The sequence below is a fragment of the Schistocerca serialis genome, chromosome 3 (assembly GCF_023864345.2).
Source record: "Schistocerca serialis cubense isolate TAMUIC-IGC-003099 chromosome 3, iqSchSeri2.2, whole genome shotgun sequence".
NCBI classification, from domain to species: Eukaryota; Metazoa; Arthropoda; class Insecta; order Orthoptera; family Acrididae; genus Schistocerca; species Schistocerca serialis.
The window spans coordinates 249,273,578-249,295,203 of NC_064640.1; the positions used below are offsets into that span (position 1 = coordinate 249,273,578).

Here is a 21,626-nt window from a genome sequence, read left to right on the forward strand (position 1 = left end):
AATGCGTACCATCACGTTTACGACTTTCATAAAGGTGGGATTGTAGCCTATCGCGATTGCGGTTTATCGTATCGCGACATTGTTGCACGCGTTGGTCGAGATCCAATGACAGTTAGCAGAATATGGAATCGATGGATTCAGGAAGGTAATACGGAACGCCGTGCTGGATCCCAACGGCCTCGTATCACCAGCAGTCGAGATGACAGACATCTTTCCCGCATGGCTGTAACAGATCGTGCAGCCACGTCTCGATCCCTGAGTCTACAGATGGGGACGTTTGCAAGACAAGAACCATCTGCACGAACAGTTCGACGACGTTTGCAGCAGCACGGACTATTAGCTCGGATACCATGGCTGCGGTTACCCTTGTTGCTGCCTCATAGACAGGAGCGCCTGCGATGGTGTATTCAACGACGAACCTGGGTGCACGAATGGCTAAACGTCACTTTTTTTGGATGAATCCAGGTTCTGTTTATAGCATCATGATGGTAGCATCCGTGTTTGACGACATCGCGGTGTACGCACATTGGAAGCGTGTATTCGTCATCGCCATACTGGAGTATCACCCAGCGTGATGGTATAGGGGTGCCATTGGTTAAACGTCTCGGTCACCTCTTGTTCGCATTGACGGCACTTTGAGCAGTGGACGTTACATTTCAGATATGTTACGACTCGTGGCTCTACCCTTTATTTGAATCCTGCGAAACCCTACATTTCAGCAGGATAATGCACGACCGCATGTTGCAGGTCCTGTACGGGCATTTCTGGATACAGAACATGTTCGACTGCTGCCTTGGCCAGCACATTCTCCAGATTTCTCACCAACTGAAAACGTCTGGTCAATGGTGGCCGAGCAACTGGCTCTTCGCAATACGCCAGTCACTACTCTTGATGAACTGTGGTACCGTGTTGAAGCTGCATGGGCATCTGTACCTGTACACTCCATCCAAGCTCTGTTTGACTCAATGCCCAGGCATATCAAGGGCGTTATTACGGCCAGACGTGGTTGTTCTGGGTACTGATTTCTTAGGATCTATGCACCCATATTGCGTGAAAATGTAATCACATGTCAGTTGTAGTATAATATATTTGTCCAATGAATGCCCGTTTATCATCTGCATTTCTTCTTGGTGTACCAGTTTTAATGGCCAGTAGTGTACATACATAAATTATCTAGATGACAGGGTAGACAGCAGTCTGCGATTGTTTGCGGTGGTGTACGGGAAGGTGACGAAGTTCAGTGACTACAGGAGGATACAAGGTGACTTAGACAAAATTTCTAGTTGAGGTGACGAATGGCAGGTACCTTTACATGTATACAAATGTAAGTTAATGGAGATGAATATGAGAAACAAAACTGTAATGTTCTTTTACAGCGTTAGTGGTATCTTGTTTGACACAGTCTCGTCGTTTAAATATCTAGGCATCCGCTTCGATACCTGAGTGTTCTGCGTGACGGATTGCTGTTCTACGGGCGCGGGTTTGATTGGCGGCTGGGTCGCGGATTTTCTCCGCTCAGGGACTGGATGTTGTGTTGTCATCATTTCATCTCCATCCGGCGCGCAGGTCGCCCAATGTGGCGTCGAATGTAATAAGACCTGCCCCGTAAGGAGCCTCCCGGCCAATGACGCCAAACGCTCATTTCCAATATCTAGGCGTAGCATTGCAAAGAGATATGAAATGGAACGAGTATGTGAAGATTGTGGTAGGGAAAGCGAATGATCAATTTTTGATTTATTGGGAGAATTTTGGGAAAGTGTGGTTCATCTATAAAAGTGATCGCCTATAGGACGCTAGTGCGACCTATTGTTGAGTACTGCTTAAGAGTTTGAGGTCCGTACCAGGTCGGATTAAAGGAAGAGATCGAAGTCATTCAGAGGCGGGCTGCTAGATTTGTTACCGGTACGTTCGAACAACATGCAAGAGTTACGGAGATGATTCGGGATCTGAAATGGGAATCCCTGGAGGGATTTCGAGGAGCATTATTGAGAAAATTTAGAGAACCGGCATTTAAAGCTGAATACAGAACAACTCTAGAGCCGCCAACATACATCTCGCGTAAGGATCACGAAGATAAAATGCGAGAAATTAGGTTCAAATGGTTCAAATGCACTGTGGGACTTAATATCTGAGGTCATCAGTCCCCTACACTTAGAAGGACATCACACACATCCATGCCCGAGGCAGGATTCGAACCTGCGACCGTAGCTGCCGCGTGGTTCCGGACTGGAGCGCCTAGAACCGCTCGGCCACAGTGGCCGGCGAGAAATTAGGGCTCATACGGAGGCTTATAGACAGTTGTTTTTCCCTCGCTGTATTTGCAAGTGGAACGGGAAAGGAAACGACTAATAGTGGTACAGAGCACCCTACGCCACGCACCTTACAGTGGCTTGCGGAGTGTAAATGTAGATGTAGATATATGTGAAAAATACAATTACGAACACAAAAGAATTAAATGTAAAATTGAATGGGTGTTTATCTTTTTACTGGGATGGTAATATTCGTTCGGTTAGTGTTATAATTACTGAGTTTCTTTGTTGGGTTGCTGAGAGTATTTTATTTTACTTGGTGAAAATTAGTTCATTTTGATTTTTGGATGCGTGCATCAACTAAGTTCATTTTTAGATTTAGTCTAATATAAAAAAAGAAAGTATAACTGATTAATGAAACACCGTTTATGTTACAGATCTCTGCCGTCATGGATTTCGACGAGTATCGCAAAAGAGGTAAGTTTCATTTAAAATATTCACTGTTTCTTGTAATGAATGCAGTATCTAAAATTAATCTGTAAGAAAACTATTTTATATTTAAAACTGTTTTAGAAGGAATGAAATGTTACTGAATCTTTGCCGACGGTTTTGCTCAAGGATTTTCCTTGTTTAATAAGTGAGTCGTCGTGATGAAACAACATTTCGAAGAACGTTTCCGCTTGCTAGGATCCGAATCCGCTGTTTTACACCCTCCATTCCCTGTAGGCGTTCGATTGCAGATAAATGTCGCAGTAAATAACTTGGTCGGATTCAATATGTGCGACCCGGCGGCAACTGTATCAGACCTTATTGTAAAGCATTGTCTCAGCTTCAGCAGTGTCTATTGACATCTGTGAACATGGCCTGCACAATATCACTTCTCGTAACATTTCTTACAAACTTGGTGACGATTAAAGACTCGTAGACCTTGCTCTCGTGTCGCTATTACTCAATATTTTCTATTATTTTCTGCTACCGTCGATCTTACACCAAAATGACGTTCACGCGATATGTGTTAGAGTCTAATATATTTGAACCGATTACTTGACATAATCACTCATGTAGCAGGCGATCTGTGATTACAAATGTTGCCGTCATCTTATACGAACACATTATTTGCCAAGACCGCAAATGTTTGAGTAGTGATGACTAGTTTCGGAAAATTTGAATGCCCATTTTCAAATCTGGAAATGCGCAAGATATAAGAGGCAGATCAATAGTCGACTTCAATATGTAATATAAGACAACGGAGAAACAGATAAGTGAATTACATAGCACATTACGATAAGCAGTAGCGTCTACAACGGCCATTATAGATAGCTAATTTGTCATAATCGGTAAAAAATGTTACTGTCCAGCTGTCAACTGGAGGTGTTTCTTAAAAAGAAAGAAAGAAAAAAAAGCACTATGGGACTCAAAATCTGAGGTCATCAGTCCGCCGGCCGGAGTGGCCGAGCGGTTCTAGTCGCTACAGTCTGGAACCGCCCGACCGCTACGGTCGCAGGATCGAATTCTGCCTCGGGCATGGATGTGTGTGATGTCCTTAGGTTAGTTAGGTTTCAGTAGTTCTAAGTTCTAGGGGACTGATGACCTCAGAAGTTAAATCCCATAGCGCTCAGAGCCATTTGAACCGTTTTTGTCATCAGCCCCCTAAAACTTAGAACTACTTAAACCCAACTAACCTAAGGACAACACACACATCCATGCCCGAGGCAGGATTCGAACCTGCGACCGTAGCAGGAGCGCGGTTCCGGACTGAAGCGCCTAGAACCGCTCGGCCACAGCGGCCGGCGGAAGTGTTTCTAACATGGTACTTTCTAAATGTACTTGCTGTCAACGACTTATAACGTTTGATGCACATTTTATTTATCTAATTTAATAGAACATTATACAGTATTACCTTTACTGCGAAGTACGTCAGTTATGAACAAAAAAATGGCTCTGAGCACTATGAGATTTAACATCTGAGGTCATCAGTCCCCTAGAACTCAGAACTACTTAAACCTAACTAACCTAATTACATCACACACATCCATACACGAGGCAGGATTCGAACCTGCGACCGTAGCGGTCGCGTGGTTCCAGGCTGAAGGGCCTAGAACCGCTCGGTCACAGCTGCCGGCAGTTATGAACACATCTTGTATTATTTTATTTATGACTGTGCATATTTTAGTTTCCTATTTTTTATCTTACAGTAACATTATTACCGATTATGACATAGTGTCTGCCTATAGCCGTCGTTATAGACGCTACTGCTAGTACGAGGGGCGTTCAGTAAGCAATACAACAAATTTCTTTTCTGAAAACAGGTTGCTTTATTCAGGATTCCAATACATGATATTATTCCCTACTCTTTTGACAACAAAACCTTATTTTTCAACACAATCTCCATTTAATGCTGTTTCTTACGCTACCTTACCGGGAGGGCCTATATGCGCTCAAGGGATCATTCTATTGGGCGACGTCAGAGCCAGTGTCTTGCTGCATCAATAACTTCCCCATCATCCACCGGCGATTTGCCGCAGAGATCATTCTTCGTTGAGCCAAACCGATGGAAGTCGGAAGGTAAGAGATCCGGACTGTTGAATGGGTGAGGAAGGACAATGATGTTTTGTGAGCTCCTCTCGGGTGCGTAGACTGGTGTGAGGCCTTGCGTTGTCATAAAGAAGGAGACGTTTCTTTGAATTTTTGTGGTGACGAACACGCTGAAGTCGTTTCTACGATTTCCTGAGGGTGTTTGTAGCCGGCCAGCACGTAGGATATCGGACAGGTTCGCGCAACCTCGCTACAATGGTTTCGGACTCAAAAATGGTTCAAATGGCTCTGAGCACTATGCGACTTAACTTCTGAGGTCATCAGTCGCCTAGAACTTAGAACTAATTAAACCTAACTAACCTAAGGACATCACACACATCCATGCCCGAGGCTGGATTCGAACGTGCGACCGTAGGTTTCGGACTCCTCCCCAACGACTTACCGTGCTTTTGTTCACTGCGAGGTCTCGGTAGGCATTCTGCAAGCTCCTACGAACATCTACGATGCTCTGCTTTTCCGTCGGAAGAAACTCGATGACAGCTCTCTACTGGGAACGCACCTCCGTTACAGACGCCATTTTGAAGACCATGTATAGCTCCGCCACCAATCGGAACTTCGTGAAACTTTAGGAACTAAAGCGAGAATGTTCCACGATGTCCCACAAGAAATTCCGCATTTTTTCAACCGAAATTGGCCGATAAATAAATGTGTTGCGTTACTTATTGATTGCCCCTCTAATGTGATATACAGGGTGCTACAAAAAGGTACGGCCAAACTTTCAGGAAACATTCGCCACACACAAATAAAGAAAAGATGTTATGTGGACATCTGTCCGGAAACGCTTAATTTCCATGTTAGAGCTCATTTTAGTTTCGTCAGTATGTTCTTCCACCTACGCTCAATAGAGCACGTTGTCATGATTTCATACGGGATACTCTACCTGTGCTGCTAGAACATGTGCCTTTACAAGTATGACACAACATGTGGTTCATGCACGATGGAGCTCCTGCACATTTCAGTCGAAGTGTTCGTACGCTTCTCAACAACAGATTCGGTGACCGATGGATTGGTAGAGGCGGACCAATTCCATGGCCTCCACGCTCTCCTGACCTCAACCCTCTTGACTTTCATTGATTGGGGCATTTGAAAGCTCTTGTCTACGCAACCCCGGTACCAAATGTGGAGACTCTTCGTGCTCGTATTGTGGACGGCTGTGATACAATACGCCATTCTCCAGGGCTGCATCAGCGCATGAGGGATTCCATGCGATGGAGGGTGGATGCATGCATCCTCGCTAACGGAGGACATTTTGAACATTTCCTGTAACAAAGTGTTTGAAGTCACGCTGGTACGTTTTGTTGCTGTGTGTTTCCATTCCATGATTAATGTGATTTGAAGAGAAGTAATAAAATGAGCTCTAACATGGAAAGTAAGCGTTTCCGGACACATGTCCACATAACATATTTTCTTTATTTGTGTGTGAGGAATGTTTCCTGAAAGTTTGGCCGTACCTTTTTGTAACACCCTGTGTAACTCTTTTACTTGCTCTTCTGTTGTCTTATGTTACATATTCAAGTCGAATATTCACCTGTAGATTACGTCTTATGTATTTTCAGATCTGAAAATGGCAGTTCGAATTTGCCGAAACTAGTGATAACTGCACAAACAATTGCGATCTAGGCAAATAAAGTGTTCGTATAGGAAGACTTCATCATTTATTGAACATCGATTGCAGAGAAAACAACTTTGCAGAACAATACTTTTCCACATTTCCATTCCAAGTGAAAGGGTGTTTTTATATTTCCAGTAAGCCAATTATTTTATTGTTAGTAAATTATTAGTCGTTACGTATCCTGAAAGTTTTTAATTAATTAATTTAGAAAATAAAACATTACACCTGTGATGTTAGAAATTTTTATATCTATATCTATTCTCAGCAAACAACCTTACGGTGTGTGCCGGAGGATACTTTGTGTACCACTGTCAGTTCCCCCTTTTCCTTTTCCAGTCGTGAATGGTGCGCGGGCGGCCTCTGAGTGAGCTCGGAACTCTCTGATTTTACCTTCATATTTTCACCGTGATTCACAACTCTTCTCTTTTAGCGTCTGCCAGGGAAGCTGGAGTAGTGTCTGCGTAATGTTTTCGCGTTTGCTAAGTGAACCAGCGACGAAACGCGCAGCTCTTCGTTGGATCTTTTGTATTTCTTCTATCAATTCTTTTTTGTATGGATACCAGACTAATGAGCAGTATTCAAGTATATCGAATAAGGGTTTCGTACACAACCCCTTCGTGGGTAGAAATATTTCATAACGACTCTTTCACTGACGGTGTCTGGCATCCGTCTTTCTTGCGATTAGTTTTAAGTGGTTGTTCCAATTTAAATCGTCCGTATGCGTACCCCGAGGTATTCAATGGACGTGAGAGCTTCCAGTGATCGTTTGGCAAGATTTGTAAGTCCAGAGATGTGTGAGACGACGAGAAAACACTGCATTAGGGTGATAATGCGTAGACACAGTTGTGAAAAGCCAACATAGAAACGCGTTGAATTTGAGGTGTAGGGAAACAAGAGGGTAAAGTGAATATACTGGGTGTAACAAACAGGTGTGGGCAAATGTTCAAGAAAAATTCCCAAGACAGAGGAAGAAAACATATTATATGACCACTGGTCTGGAAACGTTTCATTTCGATGTTAGAGCTCTTTTCCTATTTCTCTTCATAACCACATTAACCATGGGAAATAAAGAGTTTCCGGAACTATGTCTTTATAACACATTTTCTTCCTCTACGTGTGAGAAATGTTTTCTGAAAGCTTAGCCATACCTTTCGTTACACTCCGTGTATTCACTCTGCTGTCCTGTTTCTCTGCTCCTCGCGGTAACGTGTTTCTATATTGGCTTGTCCTGAGTCAAAATGTGGTTCGGACTGTTGTTATTCTGATTAATTATAACATTTATATAGCATTTTGGTCTGAATTCTCACAAAATATCTGTTACTTTTATGTAATTAAAGCTTATAAATCATTAAATATCAGGGTCTGGCCACGTGATCGAAAACGCTCTGTTATCGTCTGACGCTCTGGTGACGTCACAGGCTAGAAGCAAGACGAACCCGTACTTGTGTTATAGGAGCGTTAGCCGAAGATACGAGGTTTTTACGCACTTTTACTGCCAAAAGCTTAGCTATTTAGTGACGGCAAACGCATTTACAGTTTTTAAATGACTATAGAAAGGAATTTCGTGAATGCTGATAGTCTAATCCTTGAGAAAGCTGATCGTTTATGCTCCACCCATTTAGAGTGGTGATATGTGCAACGACGAACATTCTTTTTTCCGCTCCCTGTGACGTCATCAAACTCGCTCAAAGCTAAGGAATTGAAGAAGTTTTCCAAATGGCTCCGTATATTATAACTAGATTGTCCAGTATCAGTCATGAAGTATGACCCAAGCCACAATGAAATGAAACTTGGTAAAACTTAGTGCTGATTTCCTGTTTAGAAGTCACTCAGCAGAAAAAATACATCTGTCAGGCGTTCCTTGGCACAACGGATAGTGCGTAAGACAGTCATGCACGGGGTCACATGTTCGAATCCTGGAAAGATTATACATCTTTTAATAGTTTCACACAAAATACGAAAACAGTGTTAGCAAGAACTGATTGTAGTAGTTGTTTCAATTGTGGGATTTATTATATACAGGGTGGTCAGAAAACGTGTGAAATGCTTGTAGGGATGTTACAGGGCAGGTTGTACTGAGACATAAACGTTAAGAAAGAAATTCTTTACGTTGCTCCGTTTCCGAGTTATTTAGCATAGAATTTAGCCAATCGAGGCGTCGCGCGGTCACGTTTAAGCGGCCTGCCAGGGGCGGTGTTGCCCAACGAGTGCTTTGTCTCGTTAGCTGAAACATGAATTTACGCACGCGACGATTTGATTGGCTAACTTCAATGCTAAATAACTCGGAAACGGCGCAACGTATAGAATTTTTTTTGTAACATTCATATCTCAGTACAACCTGCCCTGCAACATCCCTACAAGCGTTTCAGACATTTTCTGACCACACTGTATATCTCCACATTAGTCTTAGTCAGAAGCGGACAACAGCGGGTAAATGTACTTACTTTGCAAACAAACAATCCACTTTTTTTAGAAAGCATGTCTAGTGGTGAAGATATAGCCCTACGTCCACAGTACAACAAGGTGTAGAACGATGAGATTGTACAGAGAGGTGTGTACAACATGCAGGCGACACAAACGTAAGGGCTGTGATGTTCGTGAGTGTAAACTAATATTAGTGTCTGAAGCATTTTTATGTAAGACGGTGAAACTGCAAAAGTTTAAACAATAAGGATCCTAGCTAGACAGTACGAAGATAAAAACATAGTTTCTAACAAAGTAAAAGGTGCGTGGTCGCATTAACTAGAAAATATATTTTTGAGCGTGACGTGTGTGAACAGCGATTGCAAGTGTCAGCGCATGTAAACAGCAAGGAAAACACAGTAATATTATGTTTCTGGTCGGTGTAGTGAAGTTTTGTAATTGTGATTTGTTTTTCATATGACACGACTGTCGAGTTCGTTTAACAAATAAGTTAAAATGTACCTTCGGGTTAGATTCAAACACGCGATCTATGGACATTGTCTTCTGAAATTCGACGGTTTATCGCTCTAACAAATGAGCTACCGAACAATTGAGGTGCAGTTAGGTAAAATGATAATTTTTACTACGAGTTTAATTTCGTTGAATGACACTATCCTTCGTTGTAGTAGTGGGAGAGCGTACCTCGGAGATAAGTTAACGTTAATTTCACAGTACAACATATTTTTAATTAAGTTGGTGAACTTGTATGTCGACATGGTAGTAATTTGTTAGTACAGTACGAGCTCATTTTACACATTTACTCATTCTCTGGAACACTCAAAAACAACTGGATGAGTTCTTTTAGATGTATTTGTCCAGTGTGGTGCTACACACCATTTGTAATCCATTTTCCGTAATGTAAGTTCCAAAGCCAGCCATCACTGTGGATTAGCATTATGACAGTAGGAGAAGCGAGTTAGCCAGTGACGTCACAGGCATCACATGACTCGAATGGGGCGTTTTAGCTGCGTTCAAATTATTTGAATTTCATTTCCGTTTTTATAAAAGGATACTGAAATTCTAGAGGTAAAAAAGCATATTAGGAGCAAAACATCACATAATTAATCATTTAAGACAATATCCAGAAAACAGTCAGATACAATATTGTGTCTGCACAGTATCGCCGTGGTGCATTGTTTACTCGTGGATCTGAAATATCTATAGCAGAGTACGTGTGGCGTGCACACGGGGGTTTTTTAGGTTAGAGGGACCCCCCCTTGGGCGAAACGATAAAATACCTGACGGCTTACCAGAGAGGACATTATCATCGTTGATAAAGAACGTCCGTCCTCAGAGACCAAAAACAGGAAAAGTCAACGTAATATTGGTAAACTGCAGGAGTATCCAGGGCAAGGTTCCTGAATTAGTATCTCTTATTGAAGGAAATAGTGCGCATATAGTATTAGGAACGGAAAGTTGGTTAAAACCGGAAGTGAACAGTAACGAAATCCTAGACACAGAATGGAATATATACCGCAAGGATAGGATAAACGCCAATGATGGAGGAGTATTTATAGCAGTAAAGAATTCAATAATATCCAGTGAAGTTATTAGCGAATGCGAATGTGAAATAATCTGGGTTAAGTTAAGTATCAAAGGTGGGTCAGATATGATAGTCGGATGCTTCTATAGACCACCTGCATCAGCAACCGTAGTAGTTGAGCGCCTCAGAGAGAACCTGCAGAACGTCGTGAAGAAGTTTCGTGATCATACTATTGTAATAGGGGGAGACTTCAATCTACCAGGTATAGAATGGGATAGTCACACAATCAGAACTGGAGCCAGGGACAGAGACTCTTGTGACATTATCCTGACTGCCTTGTCCGAGAATTACTTCGAGCAGATAGTTAGAGAACCAACTCATGAAGCTAACGTTTTAGACCTCATAGCAACAAATAGACCGGAACTTTTCGACTCCGTGAATGTAGAAGAGGGTATCAGTGATCATAAGTCAGTGGTTGCATCAATGACTACAAGTGTAATAAGAAATGCCAAGAAAGGAAGGAAAATATATTTGCTTAACAAGAGTGATAGGGCACAAATCGCAGAATATCTGAGTGACCACCATCAAACGTTCATTTCTGAGGAAGAGGATGTGGAACAAAAATGGAAAAAATTCAGAAACATCGTCCAGTACGCCTTAGATAAGTTCGTACCGACTAAGGTCCAAAGCGAGGGGAAAGATCCACCGTGGTATAACAATCATGTACGAAAGGTACTACGGAAACAAAGAAAGCTTCATCATAGGTTTAAGAGTAGTCGAATCATAGCTGATAAGGAAAAGCTGAACGAAGCGAAAAAGAGCGTAAAGAGAGCAATGAGAGAAGCATTCAACGAATTCGAACATAAAACATTGGCAAACAATCTAAACAAGAACCCTAAAAAGTTTTGGTCATATGTAAAATCGGTAAGCGGATCTAAATCCCCTATTCAGTCACTCGTTGACCACGATGGCACCGAAACAGAGGACGACCGAAGAAAGGCAGAAATACTGAATTCATTGTTCCGAAACTGTTTCACTGCGGAAAATCGTAACACGGTCCCTGACTTCAGCCGTCGCACGGACGCCAAAATGGAAAATATTGAAATAAACGATATCGGAATTGAAAAACAACTGCTATCACTTAGTAGCGGAAAAGCATCCGGACCAGACGAGATACCCTTAAGATTCTACAGTGATTATGCTAAAGAACTTGCCCCCTTTCTATCAGCAATTTATCGTAGATCGCTGGAAGAACGTAAAGTACCTAGCGACTGGAAGAAAGCGCAGGTCGTTCCCATTTTCAAGAAGGGTCATAAATCAGATGCGAATAATTATAGGCCTATTTCGCTTACGTCAATCTGTTGTAGAATAATGGAACATGTTTTGTGTTCTCGTATTATGACGTTCTTAGATAATACAAATCTCCTTCATCATAACCAACATGGATTCCGCAAACAGAGATCATGTGAAACTCAGCTCGCCCTATTTGCCCAAGAAATTCACAGTGCCGTAGACACTGGCGAGCAGATTGATGCCGTATTCCTGGACTTCAGGAAGGCATTTGATACGGTTCCGCACTTACGTTTAGTGAAAAAAATACGAGCTTACGGAATATCGGACCAGGTTTGTGATTGGATTCAGGATTTCCTAGAAGAAAGAACACAACATGTCATTCTTAACGGTTCAAAATCTGCAGATGTAGAGGTAATTTCGGGAGTACCGCAGGGAAGCGTGATAGGACCTTTATTGTTTACAATATACATAAATGACTTAGTTGACAACATCGGTAGCTCCGTGAGGCTATTTGCAGATGACACGGTTGTCTACAAGAAAGTAGCAACATCAGAAGACTCGTACGTACTCCAGGAGGACCTGCAGAGGATTAATGCATGGTGCGACAGTTGGCAGCTTTCCCTAAACGTAGATAAATGTAATATAATGCGCATACATAGGGGCAGAAATCCATTCCAGTACGATTATGCCATAGGTGGTAAATCATTGGAAGCGGTAACGACCGTAAAATACTTAGGAGTTACTATCCGGAGCGATCTGAAGTGGAATGATCACATAAAACAAATAGTGGGAAAAGCAGGCGCCAGGTTGAGATTCATAGGAAGAATTCTAAGAAAATGTGACTCATCGACGAAAGAAGTAGCTTACAAAACGCTTGTTCGTCCGATTCTTGAGTATTGCTCATCAGTATGGGACCCTTACCAGGTTGGATTGATAGAAGAGATAGACATGATCCAGCGAAAAGCAGCGCGATTCGTCATGGGGACATTTAGTCAGCGCGAGAGCGTTACGGAGATGCTGAACAAGCTCCAGTGGCGGACACTTCAAGAAAGGCGTTACGCAATACGGAGAGGTTTATTATCGAAATTACGAGAGAGCACATTCCGGGAAGAGATGGGCAACATATTACTACCGCCCACATATATCTCGCGTAATGATCACAACGAAAAGATCCGAGAAATTAAAGCAAATACGGAGACTTACAAGCAGTCGTTCTTCCCACGCACAATTCGTGAATGGAACAGGGAAGGGGGGATCAGATAGTGGTACAATAAGTACCCTCCGCCACACACCGTAAGGTGGCTCGCGGAGTATAGATGTAGATGTAGATGTAGATCTATGAAGTACACAAATATGAGTATGGTTCGAATGGCTCTGAGCACTACGGGACTCAACTGCTGAGGTCATTAGTCCCCTAGAACTTAGAACTAGTTAAACCTAACTAACCTAAGGACATCACAAACATCCATGCCCGAGGCAGGATTCGAATCTGCGACCGTAGCGGTCTTGCGGTTCCAGACTGCAGCGCCTTTAACCGCACGGCCACTTCGGCCGGCTGAATATGAGTATATTATATGTTATATACGGTGGCGTGCTGAAAAGTAATCTCTCCGAATTTTTACTGTATAAACTCTTAAAATTTTAAAATAAAACAAACGTTATTAATATTCTACATCTTTATTCTTCATGTCTACATATCTGTAGCCCTCTGCCGCTAGAAGGCTCCGAATTGTACCGTGTAACATGGTGATGTGTATCGTAACTATGTCTGTGGGTGAGAAACAGCGTGCTGTAATCGAATTACGAATTAGAAGAGTTCATCCACAAATGCAGCATTCTCTCATTCAGAATGACAGTGCCACACTATACACGACCACTATGACATCTACAACATTCCGAGACCTTAGTTCACTGTCATCAGTCATCCTCCATACAATTCCAACTTTGCCCCATCCGATTTACATCTGTTCCCAAAACTTAAAGAACACCTTTGAAGACTTCACTTTGATAGTGATGATGCGGTGCTAGCAGAGGTGAGGTTGTGGCTTGCTCGACAAAGCCAAACATTCTACAGTGACCGTATCAACGAACTGGTCTCTCGTTGGGGGAAAATGTGTTTGTCGCCAAGGTGGCAATGTTGAGAAATAAATACGCAGTCATGAAGAACAAAGTTGTAGAGTGTTAATAACTTTTGTGTTATTTAAAAAGCTGTAAGAATTTTCGCATAAAGAATTCGGAGGCATTACTTTTCAGCACGCCCTCGTACTTAAAACACGGTTTCTGCAAGCTCACTCGTTTTGGACACGTATTTCTTCATCAGTGAAATATCATTTGAAATATTGCAGAATTTCATTTTTAGTTATGATTCTTCTGTTATTATGTCATACCGAGAGAGATTACTGTATGTATATAAGACATCTGATAGATTTTTCAATACATGCAAAGTACTGGGCGAGTGAAAAAGAATTTTGTAACTTTGGAATGATATAGTAATTTATTGAGATAACTTACAGAATCGGTAGATGTGTCATTTTGTAGCAGATCATCCAAGTTTCGATTAAAAGCATCAACTGTCAATTTGGTTCGATGTGACTACTTTCTGTGATACAGCAAACATCCCACTGGTAAACGCTCGTTGCAGCAAGTCGGGCGTAACTTGTGCAACATCAGCGTAGGTCCGATTTTTCAGATGGACTAAATTGTTTGGGAGGGGAGGAACATACACACGGTCTTAAATGAAACACCAGAGAAAGAAATCCAGTGGTGTCAAATCTGGGGAGCGAGGTTTTCCATGCGGCTGGCCTTCACGGCCACTCCAGTGACTTGGGAAGCGACTATCGAGAAAACCTCGAGCTTTCGTGAGGAAATGAGGTGGGGCGCTGTCTTGCTGGTAGTAAACCATCCCATCTCGGTCATCTTCATCGATCTTTGGAATTAAAAAGTATTCCAGGGCCAGATACACAATATCAGTGACGGTTTTCTCCATGAAGAAGAAAGGGCCATACACTTTCAATTTGCTAAGGGCACGAAACACGTTAACTTTGTGGCTGTCACGAACATGTTCCATGGTTGCCTGTGGGTTTTCGCTGCCCCATATTCTATAGTTGTCCGTGTTCGCCATGCCACTGATATGAAATGTTGACTCATCTCTGAAAATTGTCGTGTTAAGGTATGTTTCGTCATCCTTTATCCGTTACAACATTTCCGCACACAATTCCCCATAAGCAACCGTATCTGCATCACTAACGTGCTTGTCACTGTGAATCTGTATGGTTTCAAGTGTGGATGTCTAAGCAGTACTCGCCGAACAGTCTTTTGTGGAATGCCAGACTAGCGAGACGTACGTCACACTGATTGTGGACTGCGGGCAAAACTCTCCTAAACGTGTTCTATATAATCATCAACACGCGGACGACCTGGTGAGTTACCATGTGGCAGTGAACAACCCAGTCCGCAGCTAGTGGTCGTGCGGTAGCGTTCTCGCTTCCCGCGCCCGGGTTCCCGGGTTCGATTCCCGGCGGGGTCAGGGATTTTCTCTGCCTCGTGATGACTGGGTGTTGTGTGATGTCCGTAGGTTAGTTAGGTTTAAGTAGTTCTAAGTTCTAGGGTACTGATGACCATAGATGCTAAGTCCCATAGTGCTCAGAGCCATTTGAACCATTTGAATAACCCATATCAACAACGTTCTTGTGCCAAGAGTAGATTGCAGGTCTTCTTGGAGGTTCTTTAGCGTATTCGGTGAATCACACTTGAGGCTGTTTACTACAAAATGACACACCTACCGATTCTGTAGGTTATCTCAGTAAGTTTATATATCATTCCAAAGTTGTAAAGTCGTTTTCCTCTCACCCTGTATATGAAACTTGCTAAGTTTTAGTGACCTTTACCGCTACTTAACTCCAGGATTACTATATCCAAGCAAATAGATTTCCTTGCTAGAAAAATGGGTGGGCTGCTTGGAAACAAGCTTCTTCATATTTCGGAACTGATTCGTATTCTGTGAATCCGGATGGTCGTCAGCTGTTTGTAACAGCTTAGGCTATCTGCGTACACATCCAGGAGTGACCCAAACTTTCATATTCCACGGAGTCCACAACCCTTTCTCCCTCACATTTCGTAATTCCAGCTCAGGGAGAGAGAAATATTTTATTGTCATTTTAGCCCGTCGAGGTATGGATCCATCACTAACGGGTTAGCATTTCTGTGTTTATACAGACACTGTAGAACATCGATAATGTATTCTTCATATTTCTTCAGGAAGTTCACTGTTGACCATCGCGAACTTTGTTGGCGGCTTCTTTTGAAGTAGTAGCAAGAGAGGCGTGCCTACAGCGGTTCGCCCAACGACCGTACAGGACATAGGGGTGGTACTATGTCCTCTTTTCAGACGAGCTTTACGTAAACCACCATGATGAATATATCCAATTGCGGAGACACTGAGGGAAATGAACGTTTCCAGACTAAACTCCTCATCGTCATGCGGACACAGTCCTGGCGTTTGGTGCGTCGTGCCACTGGGTACACATCACGGTCATACCTGATTCGCATGGCCCGTAAATTAGGCAGCAGCCCTTAAATTCCTGACGTGCTGAGGTCGGTGGCTGTACGCAATCTTCGAGGTCACCGTGACACTAGTTTTCAAGAAGGTAACACAAAACCGCATGTTGTCCGTGCTGTCTGGACCTACCCCGATACAGACGGTATTCGAATGTTGTCATGGGCAGCACATTCTCCAGATCTGTCACCCATTAGAGCGATTTGTCATGGATTACCGAGGGACTGACGCCACATTACTCGCAGTAGTTCGTTTGAAAAGAGCACGGCTAATTTTCTTCCCCAACCTATCGTAATCCGAGCTTGTGCTTCCTCATAACGGAGCTGTCGAGGGGGCGATAAAATCTAATCTTTCTTCCTTATTTTCACTCTCACGCAATCTCGCTGCAGTGAGGTTCCGTACAATAGGCACATATGCTGCTTCAACACTATTTCCTGCCGTACCCTAGCCGTACCATATCTCAAACAATGACACTGTGAAACGAATGGACGTGAGGTCCTACAGACAGCAAATTGCATTAATATAAAAAAATTGCTGGAGGCGCTGTGAATTATGGTACGAGTGTCAAAATACACTACTGGCCATTAAAATTGCTACACCAAGAAGAAATGCACTTGATAAACAGGTATTCATTGGACAAATATATTATACTAGAACTGACATGTGATTACATTTTCACGCAATTTGGGTACATAGATCCTGAGAAATCAGTACGCAGAACAACCACCTCTGGCCGTAATAACGGCCTTGATACGCCTGGGCATTGAGTCAAACAGAGCTTGGATGGCGTGTACAGGTACAGCTGCCCTTGCAGCTTCAACACGATACCACAGTTCATCAAGAGTGACTGGCGTATTGTGACGAGCCAGTTGCTCGGCCACCATTGACCAGACGTTTTCAATTGGTGAGAGATCTGCAGAATGTGCTGGCCAAGGCAGCAATCGAACCTTGTCTGTATCCAGAAAGGCCCGTACAGGACCTGCAACATGCGGTCGTGCATTATCCTGCTGAAATGTAGGGTTTCGCAGGGATCGAATGAAGGGTAGAGCCACGGGTCGTAGCACATCTGAAATGTAACGTCCACTGTTCAACGTGCCGTCAATGCGAACAAGAGGTGACCGAGACGTGTAACCAATGGCACCCCATACCTTCACGCCGGGTGATACGCCAGTATGGTGATGACGAATACACGCTTCCAATGTGCGTTCACCGCGATGTCTCCAAACACGGATGCTACCATCATGATGCTGTAAACAGAACCTGGATTCATCCGAAAAAATGACGTTTCGTCATTCGTGCACCCAGGTTCGTCGTTGAGTACACCATCACAGGCGCTCCTGTCTGTGATGCAGCGTCAAGGGTAACCGCAGTCATGGTCTCCGAGCTGTTAGTCCATGCTGCTGGAAACGTCGTCGAACTGTTCGTGCAGATGGTTGTTGTCTTGCAGACGTCCCCATCTGTTGACTCAGTGATCGAGACGTGGCTGCACGATCCGTTACAGCCATGCGGATAAGATGCCTCTCATCTCGACTGCTAGTGATACGAGGCTGTTGGGATCCAGTACGGTTCCATATTCTGCTAACAGTCATTGGATCTCCACCACCACGAGCAGCAATGCCGCGATACGATAAACCGCAATCGCGATAGGCTACAATCCGACCTTTATCAAAGTCGGAAACGTGATGGTACGCATTTCTCCTCCCTACACGAGGCATCACAACAACGTTTCACCAGGCAACATCGGTCAACTGTTGTTTGTGTATAAGAAATCGGTTGGGAACTTTCCTCATGTCAGCACGTTGTAGGTGTCGCCACCGGCGCCAACCTTGTGTGAATGCTCTGAAAAGCTAATCATTTGCATATCACAGCATCTTCTTCCTGTCTGTTAAATTTCGCTTCTGTAGCACGTCATCTTCGTGGTGTAGCAATTGTAATGGCCAGTAGTGTACAAACCGGTAACAAGATTTTTACCCATGAGGTTCCCCATTAATTTTGAAGGATAATATTACTGGCGGGTCCAAATCTCATAAAGTGATTTTTTATTTTTATTTTTTTTATTGGAAATAGAAGACCCATATCTGCACTTTATCTTTATTGCACTCACTTAACATTCGACCTTTGCGACTAGTTGCGGGATCGCAGTCCAGTTCTATTCCTGCCAGTGGCCAAGACGTCAGGTTGCAATCCATCGTCACAGCCAGTCACAGAAAAGTAAATTACATAGGAATGTGATTTACATCGACTAGGAACTGTACACATTGTCAAGTGCTAACATTGACTCCAACACGAAATAAATTCACTGCAGAACATTGCATACAAAATTCCGTTCCCTGGCTATCGTGAGGCTTCCTTTAGTTTATCTTACTCTTCATACTACTCAACATGTTATAGGTTGTTGGTTGTTTGTTCAGTATATAAATTTTAACTGAAATCCGTATGTGTACTGATCACACAAAAAGTGAGTAGTAGCTGTAGCTTTCTCGGTGGTTCGGGAAAATCAACATGGTTCACTCGCCCACTGTGGCTACCTCGAGCCTCAACACCAACTATATGTCAATAGGCGAACGGCATTATGTCGTTGAATACACCGGTTCCCGTCAGATGACAGGAGCTATGCAAAGCCGAGCGTGACTGGTACTTGGATAGGTAACCAGCCGGGTACGTCACACACTGTTGGCAATTTTCCCTTTGCCTTTCCTGCATAGGGTAAAGTTTCTAATCATCAGATTTTACTCCAAGGCCCTGAATTGAATTTTAATTCCCTCCATAGTGTCTCGTGAAGTGAGGACATGTGATAATGATGATGGTGATCTGCCATCAGTTAGGGGAGTGAGAAGTGGTTGACATTAACCCACCTTTTCCCTTCTCTCGTCACTGTCGTAAAACAGAAACGTGACACCACACTACTCAGACACCCAATACGATCATCTATACGTATCAGATACGCTCAACACTCAAATCTCACACTTAACAAAGGACGTGTGCCACTGTGCACGAGGGATAGGGGAAACGTTTGCTATTAGGCGACTGAACCTGACCCTCGAGGTATCCCACTCAATCATGCCAAAAGATTTAACCTTTTTTTACTACACTGTTGTTGTTGTTGTGGTCTTCAGTCCTGAGACTGGTTTGATGCAGCTCTCCATGCTACTCTATCCTGTGGAAGCTTCTTCATCTCCCAGTACCTACTGCAACCTACATCCTTCTGAATCTGCTTAGTGTATTGATCTCTTGGTCTCCCTCTACGATTTTTACCCTCCACGCTGCCCTCCAATGCTAAATTTGTGATCCCTTGATGCCTCAAAACATGTTCTACCAACCGATCCCTTCTTGTAGTCAAGTTGTGCCACAAACTTCTCTTCTCCCCAATCCTATTCAATACCTCCTCATTAGTTACGTGATCTATCCACCTTATCTTCAGCATTCTTCTGTAGCACCACATTTCGAAAGCTTCTATTCTCTTCTTGTCCAAACTGGTTATCGTCCATGTTTCACTTCCATACATGGCTACACTCCATACAAATACTTTCAGAAACGACTTCCTCACACTTAAATCTATACTAGATGTTAACAAATTTCTCTTCTTCAGAAACGCTTTCCTTGCCATTGCCAGTCTACATTTTATATCCTCTCTACTTCGACCATCATCAGTTATTTTACTCCCTAAATAGCAAAACTCCTTTACTATTTTAAGTGTCTCATTTCCTAATCTAATTCCCTCAGCATCACCCGATTTAATTTGACTACATTCCATTATCCTCGTTTTCCTTATGTTGATGTTCATCTTATATCCTCCTTTCAAGACACTGTCCATTCCGTTCAACTGCTCTTCCAAGTCCTTTGCTGTCTCTGACAGAATTACAATGTCATCGGCGGATCTCAAAGTTTTTACTTCTTCTCCATGAATTTTAATACCTACTCCGAATTTTTCTTTTGTTTCCTTTACTGCTTGCTCAATATACAGATTGAATAACATCGGGGAGAGGCTACAATCCTGTCTCACTCCTTTCCCAACCACTGCTTTCCTTTCATGCCCCTCGACTCTTATAACTGCCATCTGGTTTCTGTAAAATTGTAAATAGCCTTCGCTCCCTGTATTTTACCCCTGCCACCTTCAGAATTTGAAAGAGAGTATTCCAGTTAACGTTGTCAAAAGCTTTCTCTAAGTCTACAAATGCTAGAAACGTAGGTTTGCCTTTTCTTAATCTTTCTTCTAAGATAAGTCGTAAGGTTAGTATTGCCTCACGTGTTCCAACATTTCTACGAAATCCAAACTGATCTTCCCCGAGGTCGTCTTCTACCAGTTTTTCCATTCGTCTGTAAAGAATTCGCGTTAGTATTTTGCAGCTGTGACTTATTAAACTGATAGTTCGGTAATTTTCACATCTGTCAACACCTGCTTTCTTTGGGATTGGAATTATTATATTCTTCTTGAAGTCTGAGGGTATTTCGCCTGTCTCATACATCTTGCTCACCAGATGGTAGAGTTTTGTCATGACTGGCTCTCCCAAGGCCATCAGTAGTTCTAATGGAATGTTGTCTACTCCCGGGGCCTTGTTTCGACTCAGGTCTTTCAGTGCTCTGTCAAACTCTTCACGCAGTATCTTATCTCCCATTTCATCTTCATCTACATCCTCTTCCATTTCCATAATATTGTTCTCAAGTACATCGCCCTTGTATAAACCTTCTGTATACTCCTTCCACCTTTCTGCCTTCCCTTCTTTGCTTAGAACTGGGTTTCCATCTGAGCTCTTGATATTCATACAAGTGGTTCTCTTCTCTCCAAAGGTCTCTTTAATTTTCCTGTAGGCAGTATCTATCTTACCCCTAGTGAGACAAGCCTCTACATCCTTACATTTGTCCTCTAGCCATCCCTGCTTAGCCATTTTGCACTTCCTGTCGATCTCATTTTTGAGACGTTTGTATTCCTTTTTGCCTGCTTCATTTACTGCATTTTTATATTTTCTCCTTTCATCAATTAAATTCAATATTTCTTCTGTTACCCAAGGATTTCTAATAGCCCTCGTCTTTTTACCTACTTGATCCTCTGCTGCCTTCACTACTTCATCCCTCAGAGCTACCCATTCTTCTTCTACTGTATTTCTTTCCCCCATTCCTAACAATTGTTCCCTTATGCTCTCCCTGAAACTCTCTAAAACCTCTGGTTCTTTCAGTTTATCCAGGTCCCATCTCCTTAAATTCCCACCTTTTTGCAGCTTCTTCAGTTTCAATCTGCAGTTCATAACCAATAGATTGTGGTCAGAATCCACATCTCCCCCTGGAAATGTCTTACAATTTAAAACCTGGTTCCTAAATCTCTGTCTTACCATTATATAATCTATCTGATACCTATTAGTATCTCCAGGATTCTTCCAG

At 42.9% G+C, this 21,626-nt stretch overlaps 1 protein-coding gene across 1 annotated transcript in view; it reads left to right on the forward strand.

The window, feature by feature from the left end:
* The window catches only part of LOC126471578 (histidine decarboxylase), a 401,219-nt gene that overhangs the window by 152,334 nt on the left and 227,259 nt on the right, over positions 1-21,626 (forward strand). Inside the window, exon 2 of the mRNA XM_050099808.1 lies at positions 2,687-2,726. Within this exon, the coding sequence (XP_049955765.1) occupies positions 2,699-2,726 (28 nt within the window). The 5' untranslated portion in view covers positions 2,687-2,698. The remainder of the gene's footprint in view (positions 1-2,686; positions 2,727-21,626) is intronic.